We start from the raw sequence: 12,321 nt of genomic DNA, 5'->3' as shown, positions 1-12,321 counted from the left end.
AGTTCTGTCCTCTGTTGCTGTGACCCTGGGGAAGTTAGTCAATCTCTGAGTCTTACTCCTGATTCCTCAGAGCTGGTGAGGAGAGAATGGCCAGTCGCCGACCAGCAGGGGTCATGCCCCCTCACCGGGTGTCCTTCTCAAAAAGTCTAGAGAAACTGGGATCTATGGGAAATCTCTGCATCCTTCAGGGAACGGGAGGTGTCCCGGTGTTGTTTTGTTAGCCAGCCCCAGGTGGGAGAGGATTTGCAATTCAGCACCCCTGCTCTTTTCCTGAGCCTTGTGACTTGGCCAGGCTCCTGGGTGTAAAGAGAAGCCGCCTGCTCTGGGCTCAGTGTCGCCAGCACAGCCTCCCAGCTCCTGAAATTAGCTGCTGCAGACACTGCTCTCCCGGCACTGGGTGAGGAGGCAGCTGGCATCCCTCGGGCCTGGCCATGGAGGAACAGGACCGCGCCTGCGGCTCCACCTGGGAGCCCTCACAGGGCAAGAGCCGCCCGGACTCACCTTGGTCATGGGTAAGGGCCAGGGCGCGGCCACTTGCAAACCACACCCCCTCCTTCCCCAGCTGAGGAGTGCTGATGGGACCTGAGGGTCTCATTGAGGATTTGTGCATTCCTACTTGTTTAACTGAGTGACAGGACCAGCTGCTGCCCACGGGCCCCTGCTATGGAGGCTGCATTTATAGAAGAGGGTTTAGAACTTATTCAAGAAGCGAAGGCTTTTTTCTTTGCCTTGGATGGAGAGAAATAGTGATTGCTTTGAGCCTGAAGACAGGGAGTTATTTAAGGGCTGCTGCTCGCCAGGCACAGTGCTGGGACCTCTTGTTGTCTTCTGTGTCTGCATGCGGGAGAGGAGGGAGGCCCTGAGTGTTGAAGTTACTGGACCGACACAGTCATTTAAGCATGGTTGTCTCAGAGAGCGTGACGTGTGTGCTGTGAGTGCCACTGGGCTCCAAAGCCAGTGGCTGCACCGTCCTGCCTTTTCTGGATCTCATCCTAGATGCCAAGGCTTTGTTCAAATGTAGTTATTTTCATTTAAAGCCCCAAAGCAAGAGCAGAGGGTGTTCACATAACCCCAAGTGGAAGTGGGGGCTGAGGATGGAGCCTGGGCTAGAGTCAGGCCTTGTCCTTTCTTCCAAAGGCTGGAGGTTTGGCTGCAGTGAAGACAGGGTGTTAATCTCCCACCCCGAACGGCATCTGGGACACCTGTGATGCTCCTCAGCTGCAGAGGCTGGGCCGGCACTGGAGGGTTCCACACGCCCTGCAGACGGAGAGAGCCTGGGGCCTTCTGTTCCCTACCGAGAAGAGGGTGAGGGTGTGGCGTGCTCGGGGCTGACAGAGCCTCCTGGCTGCTGGTTCCCCAAAGCAACTGTCGCTTGCACTTCAGGCACGTTCCCCCCGCAGGGCAGCTCCTTTCCCTGCAAGGGCCGAGGGACCTTGCTGTAGGTGCTCGGGTCAAAATGCCAGGGGCCTGGGGCGGGGGGCTGAGAGAGAAAGAGCATCTGGATTCTGTTCCCACCATTTGCCGCTTCGCCCTTTGGGCCGATGTTTCCTGGGTGGAGAGATGCTTGCAGAGGAGACTGGTCAACAAGCCTCCCTCTGCAGGCTGAGGACAGGAATGGGGCCTTCCTCAGCAGCGCTGTGCAGATCCGTGGCACCCACACTCTGGCTAAAGGGACGGTTTTGTGGTTAGTTGGGGATTAAGATGGCTGTGTCTCATTTCCGTTCCTGGAATATCTCTCTTGGACAGGGCAGCCCCGTGCTGCCTGAGAAGTGCCCCTACTTCTCCCACGTGGGGAGCGCTCTCAGAAACCTCTCCCAGGCCCACTCTGGGACCGAGTCTCCCCGGCCCTGGGATGCAAGTTTTATTACCGTGGGTGTCTCTCTTGTGCAGCCCAGGCCGACACTGTCATTCCCATTTGACAGCCGAGCACGCTGCAGCTTTGAACTTGGGACTTGCCCGCCGCAGCTTGGGGGCCGGCCGCAGCTTGGGGCCGGCGGAAGACGGAGACAGGATGGCAGCCCAGCCTGTCTGTCACCCCTGGTACCCTACGGCCGCTGTGATCCGAGGAAACTTTGACGATATCTGCTTTCTGCTTATGTCTTTGGATTTATCAGTTCTTCTTCCTGGTTATAAAAGTATGTTTATTACAGAAGATTTAGAATCTACAGCAAAGTGTAAATAAGATAGTAAAATGCCAGTCATCCCACCCCTCGGGAGGTAGTCTGGGAGCTCTGAAAACAGAGGTCGTGCTTCATTTCCCTGAAGGCTCATTAGAGTTAAGCCACAGAAAGGATTTCAAAGCCTCTAGTCGCTTTTTATTTCAACCCTTACACTGCCCTGTGTGCTTGATTCTGAAAACCTCAAAGGCCCCTTGGCTGTCCCACTGTGGCCTGGATCCCCCGCTGCGTGGCGCCTGTGACTGTCCTCCCTGGGAGAGGCAGGCATCCATGGCAGGAGCAGGTGAAGGGTGGGCGGGTTGCTGGACCCCGCTGGCTCCTGCGGCGTGTCCACCCCTGGGTGCGGGGTCTAAATGGGCTTGGGAACTTGGGCTTGGCTCGGGCTGATGCCCACGTCTGGGAGATTCTGACCTGCTGTGCTGAAGGGTGGCTGCAGGGTGGGGATCCTGGGAGCCTAACTGGGCTCCAGTGAGAGAGCTGGCCTCCTTCCACTGCTGGGGGCTGGGTCCAGCCCTGGGAGGACAAAGGAGGGCCAGGTCCAGAGTCGGGCTTCAGCAAAGCAGAACTGGAACACAAAGCAAGAAATTAAAGCAGATGCCCAGATGGACAGACTGCCATGCAGGAAAGCTTAGGAGGAGGCTGCAAGAGAGCTGGCCAAGCAGGATGGGAGAGGCGGGAGCCACAGCTGCTGTGGCCAGGAGCCCGGGCTGGGCTGGCTGCTTGTGGGAAGGGTAAAAGTGGCTCGGCCACCATGGGGCACCTTCATTCCTAGGGTTGGGAAAGGGCAGCTGGCAGCTGAGCCCTCGGAGGCACCTGTTAAGTTGGCACCAGCTACCTGAACATTGGCCACAACCCTTCCCAGAGACTGTGAGCGTGATCTCCAGGCCCTGAGTGTGTGCAGAGCCCCATGGGGCACAGAGATGGGTGAGACCTAGTCTCTACCCACAAGAAGTCCAGGCGGAATTTGAGTGGGTGGGTCTGCACTGAGCCGGCTGCCAAGTTCATGGGGACACAGATCAGGAGGAATTCCTACTGGCAGGGCTGGAGAAGGCGTCTTTGAGAAGCTGACATTGGAACCAGGCCTTGGCGAAGGGTAGGATTTCAATAAACAGAGCACATGGTGGGTGGAGTCTTCTAAGCCAAGGGCTCAGCCTGAGTGAAGCCTGGGATTTGCGGTACAGGGCGTTCCCCTAAAACTAAGTCTGAAGGTTTTGTTCCTCAGGCCATATGGGATTTTATTTCTCCTTAGCTGGGGCGTGCATGGTGACATTCATCTTGGTCAGGCACCCAGCCTGTGAAAGAAAGCACACAGTCACGGGCCAAATATGTGGGACCCAGCGTGAATCTGGGGGTGGGGGAGGCGGGAGCCATGGGGCTCGAGCGCTAGTTTTGCCCCTTACAAGTTTTGATTAACTGGAGCCTTAGTTTTCTCATCTGTAAAATGGGGCTTACAATACCTAATAATATAATAATCACAGGTATTGGGTAAATGGTAGCTATTATTCATAATAGCACCTAAACCTGAAAAAAAGATAGCTTGTTACAGGTTGGGCTGTAAATATCACAGTGAAGAGAAATCAAATCATTCACATTTGGACCATGGATCTTAGCACTGTAAGGAGGAAATGCACAAATCCAGACCCCTGTGTCCACTGATACAGAGAATTCTGAGGGCGTCTTTGTCCAGACATTTTGGCTCAACACTCAAGGCCTCTCAAAAGCTGGCCTCACCTTCCTGCTCTTGGTTCTGTTTCTCCTATCATGACCTTGTGCTGCACAGCAAGTGCCTTTCTTCAGAGGCGCTGAGCCAGTCGTGTTAGCTGGGTCTCCAGGGAGGTGGCCGTCAGGACCCCAGACCCATCCTGCCACCTCCAGCCCCTGAGACTTGGGCAGGGGCTGGAATTTGGGCCTCAACTGCTCAGAGCACATGTTTGCTACCTAAATTCCTTTGGCAAAGCTGACCGGAAGCCTGGACAGAAGCCAGATAATACCCTCCTGGACTCCTTTCTTCAGGGACCTCTGGGGCCTGCACCCCTGACTGTGGTGAGGGCATGGAAAGACAGACTCAGGGAAAGAGTCCACCTCTCCCTAGACCCCCAGCCGACTTGAAACACATGTTTGCCCACCTGGTCCAGGGAGGCTCCCAAGAGGCTACTGTCTGGGATCAGCCTGAAACCACCAGGCCCCTGGGTGTGTGTGGATGGGGAGGCGGAGACAGAAAAACTAGGAAGCCATCCCCACGCACCCGGGAAGCAGAGCTTTTGGCTTCTTTGCTACTTGTCTCGGTGTCCTGGGCCCACCCGATCCCCCTTCAAGTGAAGTCACAGGGGAGGCCTGGAGCGCCCCCTGGAGGCGGTACTCTGCCGCTACACACAGGAGAACCACCGCGGCCTCCTAACGCAACCATGAGGCAGATGGAACTTTAGCTAGGGTCAGAAACTTAGGATGAACACGGAAACTCAATGCAGCAAAATCAGTGATTACTGGGTCCATTTGAATTCCTCGCCATTACGTTTGTTTGTGATTTAACTCCTTGCGTCAAACTGCTTTATTTATTTGGCCGTGCCGCGTGGTTTGCAGGATTTTGCTCCCCGGCCAGGGATTGAACCCAGCCCCTCGGGCAGTGAAAGCGCAGAGTCCTAACCACTGGACCACCAGGGAATTCCCAGCAGCAAACTGTTGTTGGAATACATTCTGCATCTTGCCCAGAGAGAGATGCTGTTCCTTCCTTCTCAACTGATCCCAGACTTACTCATCCTTTAAGGCCCGGCTCCCATGCCACCATCTCTGTAACATTTCAGTTAGTGTTTAAGGTTGAGGGCCCCCTCCCTCGTGTCAGGTAATGCGTCAATTTTCTCGGCTTCATGTTCTGTATGTTTCTGATGGAAACAGATCTTGTTTCCCTTTATGGAACTGGAGTGCAGGAGACCCTGCCTTTAAACTCAGACTCCAGCTGGCACCCCTCCCCCACCGCCTGTTCCGTTCTCGTACTTATTTACAGCCTCTTCTCTTCCGTTGAGCGGTGAGCTCCAAGGGAAGTGAGGGTGTCTCCATCTTGGCATCGCTACACCTCCTAACACGGCTGCCTTTGCCTGGGTCAGTCGGATTTACACCTATTGTCTTGATGTAATTACTTGTAGCCTTTGGCTCTGGAGTGGGGTCATCACTCTACCTGGCCCACACCTGTAAGTCCACACCTGTGCCTGGCTTTGGGGCCATCCCTTCACCCGCAGTTTGTTCCCAAAGGTCTTTTCTCACTGACACTTAGGGGTCCTAGTCATCTCCCCCACCCCTCCAGCCGGGGCTAGAGCGGGTGGAGGGCTTTGTGCGGTAGCGCTGTGTTTCATGCAAAGAAGGATCTAGCGTTAGTGCAAGGGGCAGATATTGTGTGTGGTCCAGTTCCCTGCCGATGCTGGCTCCTGCAGACACCATGCCTTGCCATGTTAGAAGAAAAACTAAGGGAATAGATTAAATAGCTTCTCTGTTGGGGCTCAACGCCCAGCTCTCTGGCTTGCTAGCTGGTGACTGACGTTTCGTAGATGCCTTTCCTTGTGTGCAAAAAGGATTTTGTGAGAACTCAATGAGTTAAAAGCCATAAAGCACTTAGTATGCACAGAACGAGTGCTGGTTCTTATTAAATCCAACACAGGCCCTGTTTCCCGCAGCCTTAAAGCAGATTTCCATTCCCTCTCAAGCCTTGCATGATTGGCCTTTTTGTCACCAGGTGACCTCTCTCCTGGAACGCTGTAAACTCACGTGATGTGCAATGTTCGCCCCCTAAGATCCTCCTGGGAAGTGAGACAGTGAGGAAACAGCAGATCTGCATCTTCTATCCCATTCCTCTCTGGAAAACAGCAAGAGAAATTGCCATGCACATTTGAACATATTATTTTTTGTTCTCCCCCTCTCTATTTTGCCAAAAGTATAATCAATTGAATGCATTTACATTAAAAGTATGAACATGATGAGGGCTCCACTCTTTGCCAACAATAAGTTTTGTTGCGCATGTATTCGTGCTATTGAGAAGCAAAATGCTGAGGTGCCCTAGAGCTGTGGACCCAGGGTCTCAGAACCGGGGCTGAGGGCCCAGCTTTCCAAATGACTAGTTATCTGACCTTGGACAAGGTCATTTCTCTGAGAGGCTCAGTTTCCCTGCCTGGTGCTGGGAGGCTCAGATGAGTTATGTGAGTTGAAGCACTTCGCAAACTGTAGGACTCCCTAGAGATGCAGTTGAACTCGTGGGTATCCGCTCTGCCTGCTCTAGGCCCTGCGGGGCTGCAGAAGAAGAGCACGTGCTCTCGAACTGAAACGATAGCCAGCGAGGCAAGAACTACGTGAGATGACGTCTATCATGTAACACACATCACGTCTAATTTTGTGTTCTCATATTTTAAAATGTCAGATTATGTGGCAGAAAGCTGGCTAGTTATGCTTTGAACGGTGAGGTCTGGAGCCTGAGGACGGCCAGGTTCAGAGATGGAAGTCGGCTTTTTGTGGCAGGTGGGCCTGGAGCTGAACCTGAGGGCTGGGAAGGGGGGCTGAGAAGGGAGAAAGAGAGAAAAGAGGCCTGGAGCAGCTTTTGATTTGGAGAGCTGCAGGTGCACACTTCCTGGCCCCTGACCCTCACCGCCCCCCGGACTGTGCAGAGGAGAGAAGGTGGAGGCGGGGCCACCCCTGCGCCTGCAGTGCCTCCCCTTTTCCCACCTCCGCCAACTTGCTCTTAGCCTCTCTGATCCTCGGGCTCTTTATCTTTACAACGGGGCTAATAAACCGCCTTGGCTAGCTTACTGTGAAGGTAAATGGGGTGAGGTTTGTGGAGACTTATTTTATTTCTCTCTTAGCAGCTGCATGAAAGATGCAGTAGAAGGAGCTGTGGAAAAAGTATAACTTCACTGAAAATTCAACGTGAACTGTAAAGTTCATGAACCACAGGCTGGTGTCATGCTGGTTCTCTTTGATCCGGGGGGTGGCCCTGGCTTCTGGAGCTGGAACCCTACCCTTTTTCAGTGTCAAGAATGATCCCCACGTGAGCAGGCATGTCTGGGGAGCAAGGGCCAGCCAGGGGCATGTGGACATCTTGTCGTTTTTTCAAGGAAGAATCACTGTGACCCAGAGCTGGAGGGTTGGGAGGTGTTGGGGATGAACGGCTGACGGTGCCAAAGGTTTCAGTGATTCACAGTGGAAATACAGACTAGGACAATGTTGTGTGACGTATGCGTTGATGTGACCTTTTCTTGGGAAAGACTACTAGTTATCCCGAGAGAATGCGCTTCCCACTTTGGGGAGGTTAAAGTATCTTTCCTTTATGAGATTATATAGTAGATATTATTATAGATCTATAATATAGATATATAGATATTATAGTAGATATCATTATTATAGTAGATACCTTCCTTCTTTCCTTCCTTCTTTCTTAAGATAAAGAGTTGACAATTCTATGTCACTAATCACCCGTGCTCCTCCAAACAAAAGTAATAAAAGATTACTCTCTCTTTATTCATTTATTCATTCTAGTAATAAATACTCATTAAGTTTCTATTATGTGGCAGACATCTTTCTAGGCACTGGAGATGAAGCAGTAGATAAAAGGGCCGAATATCCCTGCCCCACTAGAGCTTACATTCTAGGTGGAGGAGAAGAGAATGAGCAAATAAAAAGTAAACTATATGCCAGATGGAGAGTGGGGTTATAAAATAAAGTAGGGAGCATAAGATGGGAGGATGACGAGCTTTTAGATGGAGAGGTCAGGGCAGATCTCCCTGAGAAGGTGACAGTTGAGCACTCCACTAGTAGAGAACCTGGGGGAGGGGTTGCCACCGTCAGTCGTCCACTGATCCTTCAAGGCCTTGTCCAGGTGCAGCCTTTGCCTGGAAACCCCAGCTGAAAGTGATGCCCCCATCCTCAACCCCCATCCTCTTTTTGGAACTTGGCACACACGGTCTTTCATTGTAGTTGTTCCAAGACTGGTCCCTGGCACACAGCAAGTGCTTGGCATTTGTTGAAGGAACAGGTGAATGAATGAAATGACAAAGTGAGAACCCCCAGGTCTTTATCACTTGATGGCGAGCTTTTGCCTGGTCTGGTCTTCATTTACGCACTGAGGCTCCCGGATCCCACTGCTAGCACTTACTGTGTGATCACCCACAGCTCTGCCCTGGGTGGGTGGGACGCACTTGGAGAGGGAGGAACCAGAGAGTAGGTGGGCCCTAGAAGCAATTGAGAGATGGCTCTGTAGGGACTTCCCTGGCGGTCCAGTGGTTCAGACTCTGCGCTCCCGCTGCAGGGGGCGCGGGTTCGATCCCTGGTCGGGGAACAAAGATCCCTGCGAGCCACGTGACACAGCCAAAAAAAAACAAAAAACAAGAAATCTCAGAGGTTGCTCTGTAGTTAGGCCCAAGGGTGAAATGGGAGGCAAAGACCAGACCGTCAGGAAGGAAAGACTCTGGGAAAGGAGACGGCTCATAGGAAAGGGTGGTACCAGAGGGTCTCGCCCAGGTGAGGTATTCTGGAATGCCTGAAGTTAGTGGATATTGGCTGCTGGACAGAGGCTGTGTGGTGTATTTTGGGGGGTGAGCCGGCCTGGTTTAAAGGCACAGGACTGGGGTGGATGGCCACCACCTGGGCGCCGTGAGCAGAGCGTATGCTCACCAGAAAGATCATACCCATCCCACGCGAGTGATCTAGAAGATGCCTGCTCTTGAGGCTCCGGTGGTCGGACGCTAGCTTCTGTTGTTATCTGTCCTGTGTGAGATGCCATAAATCCATTCCTTGTAGGGTGTATGGTTGGGATGCGGTCTAACGGTGATGAATCGACATAAGTCCTTCTGTCAGACAAGAGCCCTGTTTCTCATCTTCCCCCTCACCCTGGGTGCCCTGGGGGCTGAGCCTTGCTAAGTGCCCAATTGCGGGATTGTTCTGAGACTAGATTCCAGGAATAATTCTCTCCACTTCCTCCCCTAATTCTAAATCCTGCTCCACTGCGTGGCATTTTTTTTTTTTTTTTTTTAATGTTGAGCCTTCTTTTAATTTATTTATTTTTATTTTTTGGCTGTGTCGGGTCTTCGTTTCTGCGCTAGGGCTTTCTCTACTTGTGGCATGCGGGGGCCACTCTTCATTGCGGTGCGCGGGCCTCTCACTGTTGTGGCCTCTCTTGTTGCGGAGCACAGGCTCCAGATGCGCAGGCTCAGTAGTTGTGGCTCACGGGCCTAGTTGCTCCGCGGCGTGTGGGATCTTCCCAGGCCAGGGCTCGAACCCGTGTCCCCTGCCTTAACCACTGTGCCACCAGGGAAGCCCCATTGTGTGGCTTTTGATCGTAGTCTTCAACAGTTTGATTACCTGAGTTTTTTTCCCTAGCTGCTTAGATCCTTTTTGGATTTGTTAAAGGATATAAGCAAACAATAAGCAAAAGTTTGGAATAAAAATACCTAATGTCTTCTTAATTTATCAGGATTGACAGGAAAGCAGGGCGCTCTGGGAACGTGGCACTCCTCGTTGGTTGGTCTGTAGTGTGGGGGGAGGGGCTGAAGAATGTGACATCTTCAGCGGGGACAGCAAGGGGGGGCAAGAGGGCGCCTCTGAACTTTTGAAGAGTTTTATTGTCACCAGGATGAAGAGAATGAGAGTCTCTCGGTAGGAGGGGAACACGAAGAATTTGAATCATCTGGAGGTCTAGGTTCTAAGCCACAGTGTGGCTTTGAGCAGGCCTGCTGTCACTTTGGAGCTGTGCCTCCGCCCCCATAGGGCCGTCTGCAGACCACAAGGAGACCCTGTCTGTGCAGCTGCAGGCACAGGAGTGCCCACTCTGCAGAGCTAAGCTCACTATTCCTCAAGCCTCATCAGGTGCCTTTGTAGAATGAGGGTGCGGCAGGGCTGCCATGTAGGGTCCTGCAGTGTGCGGTCCGCACAGAGTGCTGGCTCCAGGGCAACCGGGGGCGGAAAGCCAACCTGCACTCCGCTCACCAAGCCTGCTGGGCCCTGGGACTGAGGGCGGCTGTGCCAGTCGGGAGGAAGGGGCACCTTTTTGAAATCTGTTCATCCAAAGGGGTGCGCTTTCTGCACTCTGCACTCCGCACTCCAGAGGGGCCCTGTGTGCCAGCTGTGGCCCGGGGAGTTGGGCCTGACCACGATTTTCAGCACTTGCATTCCCCGATACGGAGCCCTTGCTATCAATGAAAATATCTGCAGACCCCTCCCTGTAAATGAAGTAAAAATGGGACAACTTGTGAAACGCCAAGGTGGCGAGTTTGGTGCCCTCCCTTCTCAAGCGCCCACATCAGCCACCACCTTGGCCCCGCCCTCGCTCTCTTCACTGTCACCCAGGGCTTCACGCAGCATAGTCTGAACCCCCTGGAGGGAGAGGTAACCTCCTGTGGTCCGTCCAAGTGGACCATCTTGGAATCACAGCCTGGAATTCTTTGGGGAGCAAAATGGAGTGACAGTCTCTGGACTTCAGATGGGTGCGCTGAGCCCTTCTGTGGAGCCATGGCTGGGGGACCCTGTTTCCATGTCCTGTTACATCCATCGGGCCCTGCACGTGCCTCCTTTACTCCGTCAAAGCGCAGCCCTTCCTAGGGAGCATCTAACTGCTGTCGTTTCGTGTCTTGGCCCAGAAATGCCCTCTAGAGGGCGCTGTGACACGGGGACCCAGGACAGGGCATACCTGGGGAGGGACCACGTCCTCTCTGCTCCATACAAGTGCGGGACAAATGAAAACTGAATCAATATACAAAACATGTTGGCCAACAATTAGAGAGTTTTGTTGAAATTCTTGAGTGAATTATTTTTATCTAAGGGGATGTGAACGTCAAAGGAGCTCAAGGTAAAGGAAGTGGGGACTTGGGCTAGCTAGTGACTTCCCCTGATTTGACCCAGGCAGAAACTTAGTTTATTAATAGACATTTGGTGGACACTTCACATTTAAAGGTGAAGCAAGATGGGCTCAAGTTTCTAGGTGTTGTCCAATTAGAAATGCCAAACAGGTAAGAGGTCACCAGATGGAACAAGAAATAACAGTAAGTCTTACAGGCTGAACACTGAGCGGCCACCTGGTAGGATAGTATTTTTGCAAACATACGAGTTATTCGCAATTTATGGCTCATTTAAGGTGCTTTCAAAATGATAAATGTCCAGGTTTATTATTGTCGTGGCTGTTTACTGAGTGCTTTCTGTATGCTAGGCAACCGATGAAGCATTTTTCTTTTGTCTTATCAGTCTTCATAAGTACCATGTGTGTGGATTATTAGCCTCACTTTACACACAGAGGCGCTTAGAGAGATGACGTGACTGGCCTGAGGTCTCACAACCAGCGGTGAAACCATTAGGCTTGCTTCTAAAGATCTGCCCTCTCCACCGGAAATGCTGCCTTTCTATTTTTCTCTGGAAGCTTTCGCAGGAATGAACTCTAACTTTCACGGGAGCCAGTCTCCCAGCTTCGTGTCTCTGCTCAGCCCTGTTGCTTAGGGTTAGAGATTTGACTTTCCAGCAGGGACCGTCTCACTTGAATGACCGTCAGTTTTCAACTGGCCCTGGTGCTCCATGCCTCTTCCTGGGGTGACCTGGCGGTGGAGCAGTGGAGGTGGGGTTAGCAGGAGAGACACTGTTCTCCATGGGTCCCGCCCTGGGAGATTTTTTTGGTTGAGAGAACACTTCTTGGTATATGGGCTTCTCGAATGTTAGATGGGAAGGGAGGGGCCTTGCTGGCTGTCACCTAATCTAGTCTTAAACTCACAGCTGGCCTCATGGGACTCCTGTCATCACTACCAGTCCTGGACATCAGACTCACGGGGTTTCCAAATAATACAGAATCAGAATCTGTGGGGTTTAGCTCCCCGTGTCTCTGTTTTCTTAGAAGCTCCCCTGGTGATCCAGGCATGGAAACACAATTCTAGTCACGCTGAGCTCTCAAGTTTTCCCCAAATCCACCCCCTCCACGCCTTTGCCTCCTGTTCACGAAGTTCCCTCCCTCCCTCTTTGTCCAGCGAGGTCTTACCTGCCCTTCAAAACCCAATTCCTGGGTCACTTTCTTAGTGAAGCTTCTTGTCTACTCTCGGAGAGCAAATGACTTCCGCCTTCCTGTGGTGCCGGTTGTACTTTGTATCCATCAGTCTAGAGCTGACTTCATTGTATCAGTTAGTTCTGCAGCCTT

At 52.4% G+C, this 12,321-nt stretch overlaps 1 protein-coding gene across 4 annotated transcripts in view; it reads left to right on the top strand.

Annotated features, from left to right (window-relative positions):
• Nucleotides 1–431: 431 nt before the first annotated feature.
• The window catches only part of LPIN1 (lipin 1), a gene marked incomplete at both ends in the record, with an annotated part of 115,791 nt that continues 103,901 nt past the window's right edge, over nt 432–12,321 (top strand). For all 4 annotated transcript variants that reach the window (XM_079721366.1, XM_079721367.1, XM_079721365.1 and 1 more), the window contains one exon: nt 432–512. In XM_079721366.1, the coding sequence (XP_079577492.1) occupies nt 432–512 (81 nt within the window). The remainder of the gene's footprint in view (nt 513–12,321) is intronic.

Source organism: Hyperoodon ampullatus (assembly GCF_949752795.1).
Source record: "Hyperoodon ampullatus genome assembly, chromosome: 15".
Taxonomy (NCBI): domain Eukaryota; kingdom Metazoa; phylum Chordata; class Mammalia; order Artiodactyla; family Ziphiidae; genus Hyperoodon; species Hyperoodon ampullatus.
This window is presented reverse-complemented; position numbering and strand designations above follow the sequence as displayed.